Genomic DNA, 19,712 nt, shown 5'->3' on the forward strand with positions numbered 1-19,712 from the left:
GTTTTGTGGATTAATTTACTTTTAATGAGTGACCCCAGTGCCCCCCACAAAATGACCGGAACTATTCACCAAAACAGGAGCAGAACTCCCACCACGGGACTCAGGCAATCAATTAATACAGTTGCAAGTTGCAACCACTATATTATATTGGCAAGTATTTCATACAGTTTAAGTAAAAAAAGAAAAAAAGAACTATCCCTTTAAATCTAATTTATGCTTAATCTCTATGCTATATAATTTAAACAAATTATAGTGTCACTTGCTGTTTAAATAACACTTTCAATAAAAGAAAATGCATTGTGAGAAAACTGTTATTTTTGGCAAACAGCACATTTTATGTGGCAAACTAAATTACTTAGGCTTTTAGAAAGCACAGGGTCGCTGTCATTTACTTACATGACATGGTCTATGGTGACATCTAGTGGACTTGTATTGGTTGTACAAAGTAATCATGTATTTTGTTCAAACTGAGCTAGATGGTACATAATGTGCTTTTCCCCCCTATATTATTGAATTCTCTCTTTAAATGTACCGGTACTTACATTTTCTGGAATGTCATGTTTCTATGCTGATTGAAGTGGAGCAGGGGGTATTATTACATTTTGGGGATCAAGAAAGAATTGGTTTGACTTGAGTGAATGCATGCAAAACAACACTTGGATTATGGGACATACGTAATGACTAGGGTTCTGTGATCTTGTGTGGTTACATCTGTTGATTATGGAGACGTAATGTGTCCAGCCTGTGATGTCATTCATCTATGTCACACTTGTCTATGACATATATGACGTACGACTCAAATTTGGGTTGAGGTTTCAGACCGATCCGAGCCCCATTGACATCCATTACGAAAATAAATAAATAAAAACTTTAAAACATGTTCTCTGGCCTATACTGGCAGTGAAATTCAAAGATTAGCACACAGAGACATACTCTTATATAGACAGCTAGCTTCCTGCAGAGCCATCTTGTAAAATAAATGAGGTTTTAAAATGATGCTCTACTTTTCTAAATGCCTGCTGGCATTTTTTATTTGAGGGTTTGGACAGAAGTGATGATGATGATGGTGTTTGTTTACAATATATGAAAAAGAGTTCACAGTGATTGGAATAGAATGTTTAACTTTCAATGTACAAAACCTATAAGAATACAGTATGTACATGGAGGTAAAGAAGGGAGTGGTGTTGGATTTTAGTAATTTATGTATATTACATGTATTGAAGACCTCAGTCTTGAGTGACAGCTGTCTCTTCTGTACAATAAATGAACCGAACCGTGTATGGAAAATGCAAAGGGAAAGAAAGAACATCAAATTAACAATTGAAAAGGTACAGGTATACACTGCCTAGCAATGCTCAAATATGTCATCATTTGATCGATTGATGTTATGTTTTATCTTTGTCACTGCCATAAATAAGTTATACTGTATAATAGTGCTCTGTCAGGGGCATGCCCAAAGGAGAAAAAGTATTCAACTTGTAGTCAATGACCAGGAGGTGTTGAAAATAATTCTACCAGTTTTAATGACAGCGACTTCATGCACCATTTAAAGGAATAATTACTGTCTCTAAATTTGTCTACATTTTGCTTTGTCCAGCACAGCTTTGTAAATGTTGATTCTTTCTGTCTTTCAGCCACAATTGAATGTTCATGACCAAAATTAATTCTTTATGTTCTACTGTAAAACTAGTAGATCATGTATGCTACTTTATATGAGTGCTCGATATTGTGGAATTTGTATGCATTGAATAGCAATACTGCAATACCAATATTTCACTGTTTTCTTTTTTAAATGAAATGCTGTCAAGTTGTTCTTGTAATAAATATTTTACTCTTAAACTGAGATCATGACTCAGTTCTGATCATGTACTTGTTTTTCTTGTTTTGTTCACTCATACAACTGGGAAATCACTGTAGTCGATTCCAGCTTCTGCTGAATACTTCCTCTTCTACTCTGATGCAGTGTCATGCATATCTGCAGTGAGCTAAAAGTGCAGGATGGGTTAGGTGTGGGAGTCATTTTATTGTTTGCTGGCCATTGCTCTAATTGCATATTGAGATATGTAGGCTACTATGTGAAATTGGTCTGTTAATCTGTGCTGTTCTGTTCTCAATGTGTGTGGAGGGTACACAAATAAACAGACAGCTAACACTTGACTTGAAGAGACGGTCAGAGGCAGAATAAAGTTGAAGGGGCTTTTACTTCTTCTCCAAACCAATCAAGACAAAATTGTAAAACTGAAACATAATGACACAAAAGAAGCACTAATTAAATAATGCCTAATTGTACAAACATTCAAAGAAATAATAAACAGCATAAAACATACAGCTACAATGTCTACAAGCATTATGCATTAGAGACAGTAGACTATCACTTTTAAATGACATGAAATTACTATATAAAATGTAAATAGCTTGTAGATATATGTAAATAGTTTTTAACCTGTTTTTACAACACTATACATTACTTAGCCCCTCTCGGAACCCTCCATAAAGCTTTTCTGAAATTTGTGAAATCTGAAGTTTTATGTAGGGTCCCAGTTCATAACTATATTTTCGTATGGGAATTCTGGAACGCGGACATAAATATGCTCTTTAAGATCATATCTGCGGCGTTTGACTGCCTTTTTTTGTTTGAGTTATTCTGAATTCGTGAACTTTAAGTACCTATACATACCGCTGCGAATATCTCCTGTGGCGCGGAAGCCGTTAAGTATTTTTAATATTTGTTTGACCGATTTGGTCGCTTTATTTCTTCTTGTTTGTTTACCGTTTATTGTACCGCCTCCCGGTGTGCGGTTGGCTTGTGCGGCTACGTCCCTGCCTCTGATCTGCTCTGTCATAGCTATAGCGCCACTAGCTAGCCAGATAGGCGGTACAATGAGGTGTCAATAAACAAGGAAGCAAGAGAATAATCAATTGATCAAACAACGTGGGCTCAGTACCAAACACAAATGCGCAGGGGAAATCCAAACAAACACATGGCTACAAAAAGTACAGTACGTCAGAAAAGATTACGATACTTTCCAAGACATGAACAGAAAGTGTATAAGGAATACTGTTTAAGCAGTTGAACTGTGTGACCAATGTCACCGCATGAGCTGACATCTTGCGCTTGTGAATGAACTAGATTTAGATTACAAGGGAACCCAAAGTTAAGTAGTGTCCACCAGAGGGCGCAAAAACACAGAAAGTTCAGTATGTTCTGAAATAGAACATGACATGTGCTGTTTACTATTTTACTATGATTAGGCCTAGCCCAGCTAGAATGGCTGATATTACAGATCCATGCAATGTGTGGATGGAATAGCAATCATTCTATTATATGATTAGGCTATATGATCTATGCCTATGGCTACTGGCTACTGGCTAAGCCAATGTTTGACAGGTTTGGGAAAGTTACATTTAAACTGTAAATTTTTGCAGATCATTTAAATATGTGGAAATGTAGTCAGGAGGAGGAGACATTTAATTAAGCGTTGTAATTTAATCAAGCTTGGATAACTCCTTCAGAATTCACAAGTGACATAAACTTAATTTGGTTATTATATAGGCCTACCACTGTTTTTTTGTTGTTGTTGTTTTTAGGATACAGAGTTGATTCTGTAAAGACTGAGCCACTTGCATAATTTGCAATCATACAGAATAGTCGTGTAAATTGTATGTAGTAGACAACAACAACAACAACAACAACAACAGAATGACTGAAGAGAGGAGGTTATAATGTCGTTGGCAAGGAAGAGACGGAAGTAAAGTAAATCAAGTGGGAGGGGACGAAGGCCACAGCACTTTGCAAGCTGCTACGGTAAGATCTGTTTGGCGTTTTTCTTTTCAGTTTCATTGTGTCGCGGGTGTGATTTCAACTTCGGCAGGTACGTAAAGTCTGCTGGGTTGCTCTTGAAATAAGTCGTTAGATTAAAGGCTTAACTATCCAGGCAAAGGCTTCCTTAAGCCTCTACTCAGAAGGTCATGTCTTACTAGCGGTGTTTGCTAGCTAACTACAACATTAGCCCAGCAGCGTTATCGGACACTTAGAAGACACCACGTACAGCACAACTAGCATTTAGCAGCCGATCCATTCATCTAACATTACAGCAAAGATGCAGGAATGGGCAAATCAGCTATGCGTGAGTAATGCCTGATAATGACGACTCTGCGAAGGGGTCGAACGAAGCCGTATCGTTATGATGAATGATGGTAGACGTGTTAGTCAGGTTGTAGCCAGTTAGCTACTTGAGTTAGCCAAAACAATTCACTTACGCTAGCTTGAAGTTTGCTATTAAGAATATATTATATAGATGTCTCGCTGACAGCTAGACATTATTAGAGGTTGACATGTCATCAATAATATTAGCAAAGCTTTGGCTTTAATATACTGTAATTAACCGTTTATCTAATGTAGCTATACTAACCGTTATGTTGTCTAAATGATAGTATCTGATGTTGACAGCTGCCAAAAACTGGTGGAATCAAAATGGTTTCAAATTCAGTCGCTGCATGACTGCAGCCATCTGTTTTGGTAGTTTCATTTGAATTTTAAGATATTGTTTTATGTATTATTATTATTATTATTATTATTCGATGTACTTGAGTATATTCAAACAGAATCGACTTGCTGATACACAGCATATTCATTTTAACAAAATGCCTGACAAACATTACAGTTTACATTACAGAAAGCAGGTTTGTTTGTCTGAGCTCTCTGAGGGAATTACATGTAGGAACGGTTGATTAAAGTTGGTCTTTTAAAGAACCGTTAGTTTCAGTTTTATTTGACTGTAAAAGTGTCGTGTGTAACATTACAAAGGGCATGGTGTCTTATCTGGGACTGGGACTTAATATGTAAAATGATGACAGTTAACATTATGGTGCACAATGGGACATCACTTATAAAATCTTTAACAATGTGGTGATTATTATGTTTATTATGAGGTTGTTATTGGATAAAGGAAAACAATATTTAATTGGCACATAGTTTTTCCACCAAATATAATTCCCAGTGAAGTGTAATGTTAATTTCTCTAATGATGTAGTCGATACAAAAGTATTCCGCCATACACAGACTGATAAACTGCCATACGTTCTTCGCACCATTAAGTCTATAATTTTCTTGTTTGTTTTTTCTTTTCAGGTTAATCTTAAAATGAGAGGATTATGTTAACATTGTTTATGGTAGCTTTAATTATAGAATATAGTCTGTTTTGTCAAAATAAGAAAATACCGTTGCCATAAATGTATTGCATAAAGAGTGTAATTTAATAACAAGAAGTCATGTTTGTGTGCTGTAGGACTGCAGAATTACGAATTATGTGGCATTATATGTCAGACTCAATGCTGATTTTAGTTGGGTTTTCTTTCTCTTTTTTTACTAGTAAAAGCCCATTGTTTTCTGAGAAAACATGTCTCGTCAAAGTGAAGACTGCAATTCCTTCCTTTTTGCCAGTACTTGCACTTTCTAGAATTTCCTGTTTTGCTTGTGAATCCCTGAGTTTCCATTCAGGAAAGAGATGATCATGAGTTGTTATTTCTCTTTCTCATATTCTCACAGGAAAACCGACAATTTGGATCCAAGATGACGGACTCCAAGTATTTCACAACTACCAAGAAAGGTGTGAAATTAATGAATGTATCATTGTTTTTTAAAGTAACTCTAAAGACACTTTTTAAAGAATGAAACATTCAGTAGTGTTGGACATTACCACACAGCACAACTAATTACTATACCATGATTTCACTAATATTCTTACAGTAACCCTGACTCAAAAAGTTCACTTGTTACAATTTTCACAACCTTTGGAACTGCAAGCAGAGATGTTGTACTACATGTAACATGATTTGCGTGCCCATAGTGGTAGCAGAGTATAAGGATTTAACGACTTCCGTGACTAATTTCCAAAGCTGACTAAGGTGGTACAGGGGCTGCTTACCCTTCCTCTCCACAGTGTCCGTTCAGTGAAGTACACACTGAAGTGCTTGAAACTGCTCAACCTCTCCACTGGTGTTCCGTTGAACATAAGGGGATCTAGGTCCTGCCATTGTGTACAAAAATCGATCCTATAAAGGGGCTCTTGAAGTTCAACGTTCTTCAGACCAAGGACCCTTTACCTGAAACAGATGTCTCAGCTTGTAGATGGGCTATTTTTGGCGAATGCCCCCGCCCCAGAATAGGGATGCTAGGGGTTCAACTGGTCAATGTAAAAAAAAAAGATCCTATCTCACGAAGATCTGGCTGTCCCCTAGTACCTCTGAGAACCCCCTCGGGGTCCTACTCTGGACCCCCTGTTGAAGACTCATGTCCTATACCTATAATATTGTTTAGCAAACAACAAAATATTATAACTTAAGGCTAGTCTGAAGTTGGAAAGAGAGTGTAATTACTAAAAGCAGCAATTGAACAGCTGATTGTTTCCTAATGGCCCCTACACACTGTAGGAGTTTTAAAGTTGTCGGCGAGTCATCAGATCGTCATGTATTTCACACTACAGGAGTATTGTTTTTTAAATCGTCTGTCATTATATCTTTGTGACTTTCACACTAAACGATTGGTCGCCGACCAGGGATAACACACTGCAAGAGTTCACCAAGATGTGATCCAGACCCGATATAGGCTATATACATCATTTGTTTTTTATTCCAATTAATTTTGACATCTTACGCACGTGCAGGATGCCGTGATACAAGCACGAGACCGACACAGGACGCGCGCCTCTCTCTCTCTCTCTCTCTGCATGCATGCCACACACGCGCACACACACACAGCCGGCTAAATGTTTGTGATAGCATGTAGCCTACAGTACGTGGGCTGCACCGAGACAGGACGTTAAATATAACTCCGTCTCTCTGTGCGCGCAAATACACACACACACACAGAGAGAGAGCGTGCACGAGGTCCAAAAGTTTGCTCCGATGCGGTTTTATCAACATTATTCAAGTGAAATGAGTCGGTTTTATAGACTATAGGCAACATTGGGCTAATATAGTACCCAAGGAATAAAGGTTATACTGTATATATTATCAACTGATCATCTATCGATACAGTCGACGACCGACAGACAGACGGTGTCAGTGAGTGCTCTCATTGGCTGCAATACAGGACTTCTCGGGACGTGGTCGCAACCCATGTCATACTGTACGATGTCCAGTCGGCGACAGAGCCAAATAACAAACCTTGATATTCAGAAACGGTCTGAGAGGCGTCAGCGAGCACTTTTATCTGCGCTATAGCTTCTCACAGAGCCTTTCACACACAGCGAGCAAAACCTCGGCGATCAAAACCCGATCCTGCGTCAGATCGGGAGTTTTGTCGTTGAAGGCAACGTTTCAGTCCCCACGGACCTTCAGGCATGCCTAAAGAAGGTTCGTAGCGACCGAAACGTTGCCTTCAGTAAACATAACACTCTTGTGCCGAGCAGATATTCAGTGTGCAGGCCTATCTTTCTTTCTTATTTTTGATGTGTACTGGCCTACGCACCTGTTGGTATGCCTTATCGCTAGTTGTGCGAAAGCTTTTTTCTACAAATTACATTTTCCTGAAAATATACTTCGGCAAGGACAGTCAACTTCATATTTGTACATTGAAAATACCTTGTTGGTCTTTATTGTGTGACAAAGGCATAAGTCGTGTTTGAATTAACATGCATGTGCTTTCCTTTGTGGTTCTCTTCAATGTGCGCAGGGGAGATATTTGAGCTGAAGGCGGAGCTTAACAGTGATAAGAAGGAGAAGAAGAAGGAGGCTGTTAAGAAGGTCATAGCGTCTATGACGGTTGGAAAGGATGTCAGGTGATATAATATAATTGACCCCCCATGCAGTGACTTGATATTCTCTTTCAGCCTTCAATTTGGGTTCTGTAGTAACATAAAAAAATCTGTTCCTGTGTGTAGTGCTTTGTTTCCAGATGTGGTGAACTGCATGCAGACTGACAATCTTGAACTCAAGAAGCTGGTCTACCTTTATCTGATGAACTATGCTAAGAGCCAGCCTGATATGGCCATCATGGCTGTTAATACCTTCGTTAAGGTAAAGTACTAATCTTTTGTAACCAACATGGACCTGTCTCTGGTCTATGGTTCATGTATGCTGATGATAAAAGGAGGTTGTGGCTTTGATTACGTCACTTACTTGACTTTAGTGTGTTATTTTGGCTCCCTCAGGATTGTGAAGATCCAAATCCTCTGATTCGTGCTCTGGCTGTGCGTACCATGGGCTGTATCCGTGTGGACAAGATCACAGAGTACCTCTGCGAGCCTTTGCGGAAATGTTTGAAGGATGAGGACCCTTATGTGAGGAAGACGGCAGCTGTGTGCGTGGCAAAGCTCCATGATATCAATGCTCAGCTGGTGGAGGACCAGGGCTTCTTGGATACCCTCAAAGACCTGATCTCTGACTCCAACCCCATGGTACGGTTTGTTCAGGTCTGATGCAGGGTTAAAATGTAGGATCTAGCTCTGGTATTGTTTCGCTTATACTGGCTCGGGGCAAAATTATGCCTGGGCTCCAAACCATTTTTGTTTTGTCGTTTATTTTTTATTTTGAAGTGCATTGGCCAAGACATTTTTTTTATTATTTCAATGCACCGATGTCCGTATCCTCAGAATCATCTCAACCCCACCCTTCATTCCTCCCCACGTAAACCAGATCATAAAAACTGCTTTTTTTCCACTTAAGGAATATTGCCTGTATCTTGCACCCCCTGTCTTTCTCTGCCCACCTCTTCAGACTTGCGTTCGCCAGTAAACCATACCCCTTGGTTGTTCTGTTTTTGAGAGGCGCTAGCCCCTCCAATGCATGGCTTGAAGATTACATCATATGGCAGTTTAGTTTAGAGCATGTATGACGTAAAGTTTGCCAGCCAAGGCTATGGACTTTATTTATTTAGTTTATTTAGGGCACTAAATTCACCTGTGTGAAGTGGGGGGCGCTAATATATTAAAGTCTAACTAATGTTGATTAGGTGATGTAAAACAAACGGTGCCAACACAAATATTAAATGCCATTAACAAAGAGACAATATGACGTAATGAGTTACAAAATGACGTAAGTTTTCCTTTTATTCTCAATGGCGTTTATTAAGCAAACATTGAACTAAAGACAAACCCCTCAAAAACAGTGGACGCCTCTCACTTCACACAAGTGATTGTTTTTAATAGATCTATTTATTACTTACCATTTGAGTACGTCATAGATTATAATCCGAAGCTTCCTATCGAAGTAAGTCTGTCTCATTTTGCTCCTTCATCTTTCTCATTAGGTGGTAGCAAATGCAGTGGCAGCCCTGTCTGAGATCGCAGAGTCTCACCCCAACAGTAACCTTCTGGACCTGAACCCCCAGTCCATCAACAAGCTGCTGACGGCTCTTAATGAGTGCACAGAATGGGGACAGATCTTCATTCTGGACTGCCTGGCCAACTACACACCACGGGATGACCGCGAGTCCCAAAGGTTGGGGAGCACGCCTCACAAACAAGTCTCTTTAGTGTCACATTAGAATAATATATACCCAGGCTGTTATTCTTTATTTTGCATCTCTTTTCTGCCTTGTCCCCGCCATCGCTGTCTTTCTCCAGCATCTGTGAGCGAGTGACCCCTCGATTGTCCCATGCTAACTCTGCAGTGGTGTTGTCAGCTGTCAAAGTTCTGATGAAGTTCATGGAGATGCTGCCTAAGGATCTAGACTATTACGGAACCTTGCTGAAGAAGCTGGCTCCGCCCCTGGTCACCCTGCTGTCAGCAGAGCCTGAGCTGCAATACGTTGCACTCAGAAACATCAACCTCATTGTACAGAAACGGTAAACATTGCCATCATGATGATGATTAATGGAACATTATTGGGACCTTTTTGGATTCTAGGCTTCTGCACATTCATCTATAATGTTATAGTAGTCATGTAATTTGTCACTAATTAAAACATTTTTGTCCATTTACTATTTCTTAAGCCCAGAGATACTGAAACATGAGATGAAGGTGTTCTTTGTAAAGTACAATGATCCCATTTATGTAAAGCTGGAGAAGTTGGACATCATGATCCGCCTAGCTTCTCAAGCCAACATCGCACAGGTAAAGCACGGATCACTGTTTATAAACTCTATGTTGGAAACGGATATAAAACATTGTCTGATTTAGTACAGTAAACACACATATACTGTACATATACTTTTTTTTTTCTTCAGTTTTTACAATTTAAACACATAAGTGACCCAGTGGTACTGACAGTGATATGTCCTGCTGTAGGTGTTGGCTGAGTTAAAGGAGTATGCCACTGAGGTAGACGTGGACTTTGTTCGTAAAGCAGTTCGAGCCATTGGCCGCTGTGCCATCAAAGTAGAGGTAGGTGGAGATGACATATTTCCGACTAGATCTTATCTCTATTTTAGGGGAGGAAACAACAGTGTATCGAAATCAGTATAACTAATTACTGAACATATAAGTATATTTCATGTTTACTGGTACAACGGCACAGATTGAAATGTCACAAATGGACACATGCATCATGTTTATGCGCTGTGCTGTAGGTGTCTCATTTAGCCTGACCGTTGTGTTTGTATTTGCTGTTTCTGTCCATTAGCAATCAGCAGAGCGCTGTGTCAGCACTCTGCTGGACCTCATTCAGACTAAGGTGAACTATGTGGTGCAGGAAGCCATTGTGGTGATCAAGGACATCTTCCGCAAGTACCCCAACAAGTATGTTGTCTATCAATGCCTCTGCTGCATGACTGGCTGAGTGTTGTATATACGGGTGGGGGTGAGTGGTTATGATCCAATTGTCTTGTTTTTGTCAAGCGAAATGCAGGAAATGATGCTTATTGTTTGCATCAGCTGTGGGATACTTGATAAAGTTTCACTAGGGGGATGATATTAATTTATCCTGGATTGAAAAGCAATTCAGGTTTTTTTTTTGTTGACATTTACATTTCATTACTTTGTCATTTATAACTGCATGCAAGATCTTTTTTTTCTTTTTCTGTTAACATATGTTTATTGATTTTTCTTTACAACATAGTATTTTCATAGCAATTATTCACATATGTTTTCCCCCCACACCCACATGGCAGCACAAACACTAAACTACACTAAACTAAAAATCAGAAAAACATCAGGATATGTCTATAAATACAAAGCAAAAAAACACATTACATACAGTTAAACAAACAAATGCACAATGTCTGCATGCAAGATCTTTTAATTTTCCACTGGTAAAGGGTTTGACATAGTGGAGCTTCGTGGAGTGACCCCTGTTCTAACATGTGGTTATAGTGACTATACTCACTGATTTATGTACTGATTTCGAGATGGAACAGAGTAAAAGCTCACAGTTTTTCAAAGTGTTTTCCGCTTGACCTTAATGGTGAAAAGGCATGCAAATGACATATGTTTACACAGTAAGTTATTCACAATCGATCCAATTGTTGTTGGAGGGCAGGACAGTGCAGTTGGAGCATGATTCTTGAGGTCAGTTACAGGGTCCAGTGGACTTTGATCCATACGTCAGTTAGATAGTGCTCTCCCACACACACTCCATCGTACTGTGGATCCCTGGGCTGCTTTTCCCCTTAAACCACAGACGGAGCTATTACAGTATGGTTTCAATCTTAAGTTTGGCTCTCTGTGATGAGTCAGTATTCAGTCAAACTTCTGCCTGCAATTTATTTGACATTACTTCATATTTTCTTAAATAATGTAGGAAGTTTGAATTTCTTTTTTTTAAATGCATTATTTACAGAATATATTGTTACCCTCTTTGCCTGATTTAGTTTTCTGTTCCATTGGCTGCAATTGGAAGGCTGAAGTCAAGGGTCTGACCAACAGAGGGCCATAGACGATCATGAATCAACAGTACCCTACAGTGTCTGTGGGTTTTTAGAAATTCTGATTAACCTCGACGGCGCCTGTGAACCTTGCTGTGCGTGTGCCTGTTGACAGGTATGAGAGTGTGATCGCCACACTGTGTGAAAACCTGGACTCCCTAGATGAGCCAGAGGCACGTGCAGCCATGATCTGGATAGTGGGGGAGTATGCTGAGCGGATCGACAACGCTGACGAGCTGCTGGAGAGCTTCCTGGAAGGTTTCCATGATGAAAGCACTCAGGTCTGTTTGGGTAGAGGGCACGCTGGGCAAGACCTACGCTGTAATCAGGTCTGTTTGGGTAGTGGGCACGCTGGGCAAGACCTACGCTGTAATCAGGTCTGTTTGGGTAGTGGGCACGCTGGGCAAGACCTACGCTGTAATCAGGTCTGTTTGGGTTGAGTGCACGCTGGGCAGGACCTACGCTGTAATCAGGTCTGTTTGGGTAGAGGGCACGCTGGGCAGGACCTACGCTGTAATCAGGTCTGTTTGGGTAGAGGGCACGCTGGGCAAGACCTACGCTGTAATCAGGTCTGTTTGGGTTGAGTGCACGCTGGGCAGGACCTACGCTGTAATCAGGTCTGTTTGGGTAGAGGGCACGCTGGGCAGGACCTACGCTGTAATCAGGTCTGTTTGGGTAGAGGGCACGCTGGGCAAGACCTACGCTGTAATCTGTGGAAGTAACAGGATTTTGGCGGAAGTGCCACTCAAGAAAATGACTTTGACGCTTTACAAATCTGTTTACATTCTCCGTGAATGAAAGTGTTGTGATTGGTCGAAAAATATCATATCCGGGGGAAATGCATCTGACGGATGTTCCGGCCCGACACTGACGCCTATACACTCTCTGCCTTACAGTAGGTCGTGACCAGGCTTTTCTCTCCGCAGAGGAGTAAGGCTGGGACCGAGGCTAGGTAGAGGGTGAACCAACTGAAAACATCTTCAATCAATTGTCTGTGTACTTGGGAGGGTTTGATTTGTAAACTCTGTCATATTTTGTGAACTTCTCCCTGTGTAAAAGAACAGTGGAGGCCAGGGCCAGAGTGTTAGCCCCTTTTAATTGAGGTAATTGTAATGAAAAGACAATGGGGGGGGGGGAAACGTATTGAAATGTTCAAATTGCACAGAGGATTTTTAGATCATATACATAGTCCAGTCCCCAGCAAGTAGTTTCTAACTAGTTTTGTAGGATTTTTGTTTTTCATGCATTTTACGCCTCTGCAGTTGGCCTGTGCACTTAAAGCATTATGTTATACTTTAGCTATTGAAAAATAGCTCATAGCTATGATCTTGTAGATCGAATGACATAGAAACATAGGTTTCTTTTTCAGAAAACTGTCAGAATTTAGAAGGCATTTGTAGAATCGTCCTCGGGTCCAAATCTGGTGGGATTGAAGTAGTAGTACACAACAGTACTAGACGGATGCACCGCAAATAGCTTATTATGTTGTATATACTGAACCCTAAATGAAACAAAAACCCTTATAATTGACAATTGCTTAATAGCAGGTTTGTAAAGCCATAAGCTATCCTGCCACATCTTGTTGGGATGAGCGGACGGACGCCCTGTAATTATAAGTAGTGCTCAAATGAACTCATTTAGACCTGGAACGCCTATTTGTAGTTATACCTTTAAAAAACCCAGAAACATATTATTTTCAGTATACTCAAATGTGTGATGTATTTTCTGCCGGGTTCTCCAGGTGCAGTTGCAACTGCTGACTGCTATAGTCAAACTGTTCCTGAAGAAGCCCACTGAGACCCAGGAACTGGTGCAGCAGGTGCTCAGCCTAGCCACGCAGGTGAGAACACACACACACACACACACACACACACACACACACACACAAACCTAAATTATGCATCAGACACCATTTCTGTTCAAACATATTTTACACTATCTAATAAGGAGCTAAAGGACTATAGCATAATATGTTAATCAGACCTAAGCCCCATAATATCCTTTGAATAAATCATTACAACTTAACTATCTGATTAAAAATATATAATTATAATAAAGAGGGAAAAAAAGAGTACATCCAGGCTGACAGGAAATGGTAAGAGAGATGGGGGGATGACATGCAGCAAAGGCCGTCGGGATCGGGAGTCAAACCCGCGGCACACTGCCAGACTAGATTAGCAGCCAAGGTGCCCGGACCGCTGAGCCACGGCCCAGGCCCATCGTCTTTTAATTTTTTTTCATCTGATCCAAGAGCACCTTTTTAACTTTATTATTGACTATACATTTGTGGTGAGCACCTGGTTGTCTCTGAAAACGTAAGTTATATTGAGACGTGACAACTATTACAGGAAATGGGTGTCGCTAAGATTACGATAAGTCGCTGATGATCGCTCGCTTCATATTTTGAACGAGAGGCATGTTGAAGTCAGAAATTAAGAGCTTAGTATATCCATCTGGTCAAAACCACGGAGAGCTCCTTAGATTACGCGCGCCGACTCCGCCGAGCATTTCTTTGTGAACGGTAAACGGGGAAGTGAACGACAACGCGCAAAAGAGTATGGTGCAGGAGAGGCCAACTCCAAAGAAAAATTCAGAATATTTTTCTCTCGTTTGATATCAATGAAAATTGTGTCTGATTGGCTGCCAATTAGGCTTCTGTGTGTGGCCTAGAGGGGTGTGTTCAAGCTACGTGCAACACAACATTTCGTTGGGGACACCCAGTTACATCAAGAACACAGAACAAGTAACTGGCATTGTTGGTTTCAACATTGCTAGCCAGTTCTGCCAGTGCCTTCATGGTCTGGCAGTTACTGTATGAGAATGTGAATATGTGGCTTTGGCATTTTTAAATGGTTGATGTAAATTCGATGGAAAAAATATCACACTAGATGTTCGAGCCATCGGTCAGCATCGGTTCGATTAATCAATCAGACCGATTAATTAATCAGTCCGATTAATCGGTCTGTCTTTACAGATAAACGAGCCCAAAGTAACAGCTTGAACAGATCAACAAGCTCACAATATTAAATGTAAAGGTATTTAAAGGACCACTTCACCACTTTTCAACCTATCTTCATATAATAGGTCCTCACTAATGATCATGAAGAAAATTGCGCAATTTTTTTTCTACTCAGTGGGCAGTTCAGAAACAGTCTTCCAGTGACATCATCGATGGGGAATACAAGCTAATAGAAACTGCAGGCTTTCTAGTCCTGAAAAGTTGCAAAGCGACAATGGAAGCCATCGTTCTCACGATAATGAAAATCTAAATATTTTTGTAAATAAATATTGTTTAAAAAAATATCTGCCTCATGATGATGACACTGGAAGACGGTTTCTAAACTGCCCACAGACTGAGTAGAAAGAAATCGTGCCATCTTTTCATAATTATTAGTGAGGACCTATTATATGAAGATGGGTTGAAAAGTGGTGAAGTGGTCCTTTAAGTTAAATCTGACTTGCCTAAGCCTGCAGTGCAGATACCCTGTTACATGTATTTTTCAGAAATTATTATAATTTTTCAGTACAGAATGAGATGGACAGCGGTAATGTCGGTTATCGGCCATAACGGCAATTAATTCTATCGGATATCGATATCGGCCAAAATATCTCATCGGCACATCCCTACTTTCTACTGCTTGCTTGAAACGTTTTCATCTACCCTAAGATCCTCTACTCTATTATTATTTTTTGTATTATATCTTAACATCTTGTTCAGGCTGTCAGGACTAAGAAAAGAGGTTACATTACATAAATATTTTGTCATATCTCCAGGACTCTGACAACCCAGACCTGAGAGATCGTGGCTACATCTACTGGCGTCTGCTATCAACGGATCCTGTAGCTGCCAAGGAGGTGGTTCTGGCCGAGAAGCCTCTGATCTCTGAGGAAACTGACCTGATCGAGCCCACGTTGCTGGAGGAGCTCATCTGCCACATTGGTACGCTGGCCTCTGTATACCACAAGCCCCCCAGTGCCTTTGTGGAGGGCAGCCGTGGTGTGTCGCACAAGAGACTCCCTCCGCCCCGTGCTGGATCGTGAGTCATGCACATTATGTTCCTTCCCCCCCCCCCCCCCCCCCCCAATACCTCAGCCATTCAAGTCACACGGGAATATTCACTCAAGTGGACCTAGCTACTTGACTTCTCTGTTATGTTTTCGCTGGGTCATAGTACCCCAGCCACAGGAATGTAGCAATGCAACTGATTTCTTTCCTAACTTCAACTAGAATGCACTGGTCCTTGTATACAGTTGATTTTATTGGAGACAGTTGAGTCAAATAAATAAACCATGTATACTACATTTAATAAATCAAGTTTACTGTAGATTTTAAATTGTTATATTCAAGCGTGCCACTGAGAATCTCATTTTATTGGGAGACAAAAGGAAAAAAATCTTCTTACGTTCTCTGCCCTCTAGTGGGGAGAGTGCAGAGAGCCCGGACCCAGGTTCTGCAGCTGGTGTCTCCGAGCCACCCCCTGCTGTCATCCCATCCCAGGGAGACCTCTTGGGAGACCTGCTCAACCTGGACTTGGCACCTCCTGTCACCACCAGCACCACTGGACCGCCGCCTCCTGCCTCTGGCATGCAGTTGGGGTCCATGGACCTTCTGGGAGGAGGGCTAGACAGTCTGGTAAGTGTTACTCTGCACTGCCTCCATGCCTGTCTCTAACCATAATATCTGATGTCGGGAGTACCAATACGTTTTCGTTGTTAGATTATTTGTAGATAGTCTATGCTTGATTGTTTTTGGAGGAGGTCTGCAACAACACAGCCAAGGAAAGTTGGGTACTGTGTGTGTGTGTGTGTGTGTGTGTGTGTGTGTCCATTCCTGTTTTTTGTTTCTTTTAACCCCTTTGTATGTTCCTCTTTGCTCTATGCTACACCTGCAGATGGGGGATGAGACTGATGCGGTAATTACTCAGAGGGAGAAATAACTGTCCATGTCATGTCATGTCACACCATATCAGTGCATAGACCCTTACTCTAGTTTAGTGTTGTTTTTCCTATGCTTGTGTTCTATAATTAACTGTTGTACCATTTTGTTGTCTTAATTCTCATGCATCTGTCAGTCATTTGTACATATCTGCTGCATCCCTAGCTGTTCATCACTCTTTATCATCCTGATCTATTGCGCAGATATGTCTTCCGTACCGCAGAGTCCCCTTTACTTTTCTTATCATTGGACTCTTGGTGTGTTTCATGTCTTCCATCAGCCACACAGTCCCCTGGGGACGGACACTCCTAACTCACCTCAGCTCTCTCCCCAGCCCTCATCGTCCCCAGAGTACAGCCCCACTGAGGTTGGTTCAGGGGGATGGCAGACCAGCAAAGGCCAGCGGCAAACTGTAGATTTCCCCCCTTGCTCCACTGTACTGTTGCGATGTAATCGTTTCCAGCAGTCAACCCATCTGCTGTAGTTCACCAGACATGCCTTTTTAATGTAGTTTTGTTTGTATTTAGTGTTGTTGGTCTTTTGCACATTAGTTCACTGTACTCTTTGACTTTTGTCACTTTTTAGTAGTTTTAGTAATAGCAAAGTTGGGTCACAGGGATGCCATTCTGGAAATGCCCCTGTGCAGTAAATTCTGACTAACAAGGCAACGCTTTAAGTCATCATCAAATTGAAAGTTATATGCAGACAAAGGTACAGTTTTTTTGTTAATGGATGCTGCCATCTTTACACGTTTTTCCATTCTAAACAAATAATTTCTCTTTCTGTTCTATATTCTACCGTCTCTTTCTCTGGTAATACTTCGACAACTCACTGCTGTAGACCTTTACAGTGCTGCTCTCATGTGATTTCCTTGGCTCTTGATCGGTAGCATTTGAACACACCCTTAGCCATATATATCAGGAGATAGCTCTGACATTGAACAAGAGTACAATGAAAAATAAATCAAATTTAATAGAAGATAAACTACCATAAATCTTGTAATGGTGACCTGGGTTTTTATTTATTTCAACTGTAGCCAGCTTTTATTGAAATGAGGCATATATGAGAGGCCTATATTCCAATTTTTCAAACGGATCAGAATGAATAATACCACATTTTGTGTCAATGTACTGGGTTAATTTATTGAAACCAAGTACTGTATGAAATATTAAACAGTGCAGTTACAGGTGATCACTCATTGTTCGGTCTTCTGTAGATTAGGCAGGGGCTCCGACCAGCCCAGGATGCAGTAAGACTACTAAAGATTAATACGCACAGGCTGAACTAAATGCTCCAATAAAACTCGTACATCCATAATTGGACTCGACACTCACTGTCACTTCGAGCAGAACCTCCAGGGCGGCCGAGGGGGGATGCTCTCAGACCTGTCCGGCCGTGGTTTGCCGGGGGAGCGATTGCCGACCCTGGCACCAACGGGTGCACCCCGCCAGCCCGGATCCGTAGAGCCCGCAGTCGACGCACTATTCCGGTGCAATTGCTGTTTTTAGCCCAAGCGCACAGATCTACGAGCCTGGAAAAACACACTTTTCGTCGGAGCACCACGGTCACCTCGGAGCGCCGGGCGACCAGTCCGGTTCCACCGGCCCCGCGTGTGAAGTTAGCATGTGTTCCATATACGGAAGAATAAAGACAGGGGCGAGTCATGGGTATCATAGTAAACACCACCCTCATGACTTGTATTAGAAGACTGGCCTATAACTGCCCCAGGCATTAATAAATTAACATGCCGGCTTTTAATTGAATAGAGGTCACTATTGGAGGATTTACGGTATAATATTGTAACGCCTGTATGCTATCCTTCCGCTAGTTATTACCCGGTAGCTGTCTTTGATCATTAAAACACCCATTTCTTTTCCTCCCATCAGTCTGTACCTGGTAGCTGTCATTAATCATGAAAACACCCATCCTTTCCTCCCATCAGTCTCCAAACTTCCCAACATATTGTTTTATCTTGCAGTAATAAATAACCTAAATTGCTTTGCTTTTTTTCCCCCATAGCTTAGTGGTGACATCGGAGGAAGTGCTGCTGTAAGTATGTCTTTTCTGTTTATTTATTTTCAGACATTCCTCTTGCAGTTACAAGTTGCATTTGCACTTTTAGACGTGCGTGGTGTGATAATGTTGCTCTATGGTCCCACAGATGGGGGCTGGGTTTGGGGCACCTCCGGCTGTAATGCCAGCCTCTCTCAACGCCCCTGTTGCTGGGGGATTCGGTGACCTGTTTGACCTCGGAGGAGTTGGAATGCCAATTGGAGCCTACGTCCCTGCTAAAACAGTGAGTCTCCATGTAAAACCACTACATGCATAGAAGTCTGTAGATGCAAAGACCTGTCAAAGCCTAACATCATTACACAAATCATTGTTCAGGTGTGGCTGCCAGCCATGAAGGCCAAAGGACTAGAGATCTCTGGTACTTTTGCCCGTCGCGCTGGGGTCATTCAAATGGAGATGACCTTCACTAACAAGGCTATGAGCGTCATGACTGACTTTGCCGTTCAGTTCAACAGAAACAGGTACAGAAGGTGGTTTGAAGACAGATGCATTTTAAAAATGTGATCATTGCGTTTGGTTATATCTTTTAGACTCTTGGCATGTTTGTACATAGTTCCAAGTCTCTCCCTTTTTCCCCCATCTGTAGCTTTGGTATGGCCCCAGCTGGTCCACTCCAGGTTCTCACACCCCTCAGCCCGAATCAAACCATTGAGGTCTCTCTCCCCCTCAACACTGTGGGGCCTGTCATGAAGATGGAACCCCTTAATAATCTGCAGGTAACCTCCTTAGAGTGTCACATTTACTTAGTTTCTAGATTTTTGCTTTATATCCACGTGAATCCAAGTGTTCAAATGGAAAGAATTTTGACAGCAGTACACTTTTGGATGCCAAATCATTTTTAACAGCCCTAGCCATAGAGCTCCAATTGGGCGATGCTGGTTGGTCTGTCCATCTGTCCG

At 41.4% G+C, this 19,712-nt stretch overlaps 1 protein-coding gene across 4 annotated transcripts in view; it reads left to right on the plus strand.

Annotated features, from left to right (window-relative positions):
* The first annotated feature begins 3,744 nt into the window (after positions 1-3,744).
* The window catches only part of ap1b1 (adaptor related protein complex 1 subunit beta 1), a 31,155-nt gene continuing 15,187 nt past the window's right edge, over positions 3,745-19,712 (plus strand). Inside the window, exons 1-20 of one of the 4 annotated variants that reach the window (XM_083784595.1) lie at positions 4,043-4,127; positions 5,549-5,609; positions 7,676-7,781; positions 7,884-8,019; positions 8,154-8,399; positions 9,251-9,441; positions 9,567-9,788; positions 9,936-10,056; positions 10,231-10,326; positions 10,565-10,680; positions 11,920-12,085; positions 13,546-13,644; positions 15,579-15,841; positions 16,224-16,437; positions 16,697-16,717; positions 17,021-17,107; positions 18,760-18,789; positions 18,902-19,036; positions 19,129-19,274; positions 19,400-19,529. In XM_083784595.1, coding sequence (XP_083640721.1) covers positions 4,101-4,127; positions 5,549-5,609; positions 7,676-7,781; positions 7,884-8,019; positions 8,154-8,399; positions 9,251-9,441; positions 9,567-9,788; positions 9,936-10,056; positions 10,231-10,326; positions 10,565-10,680; positions 11,920-12,085; positions 13,546-13,644; positions 15,579-15,841; positions 16,224-16,437; positions 16,697-16,717; positions 17,021-17,107; positions 18,760-18,789; positions 18,902-19,036; positions 19,129-19,274; positions 19,400-19,529 — 2,613 coding nt within the window. In that variant the 5' untranslated portion in view covers positions 4,043-4,100. Of the gene's footprint in view, positions 3,873-4,042; positions 4,128-5,548; positions 5,610-7,675; positions 7,782-7,883; positions 8,020-8,153; positions 8,400-9,250; positions 9,442-9,566; positions 9,789-9,935; positions 10,057-10,230; positions 10,327-10,564; positions 10,681-11,919; positions 12,086-13,545; positions 13,645-15,578; positions 15,842-16,223; positions 16,438-16,696; positions 16,718-17,020; positions 17,108-18,759; positions 18,790-18,901; positions 19,037-19,128; positions 19,275-19,399; positions 19,530-19,712 lie in introns of those variants that run through there. The other 3 variants (XM_083784593.1, XM_083784594.1, XM_083784592.1) reach the window with 3 other exon arrangements.

The sequence above is a fragment of the Protomyctophum parallelum genome, assembly GCF_964188405.1.
Source record: "Protomyctophum parallelum genome assembly, chromosome: 15".
Taxonomy (NCBI): Eukaryota; Metazoa; Chordata; class Actinopteri; order Myctophiformes; family Myctophidae; genus Protomyctophum; species Protomyctophum parallelum.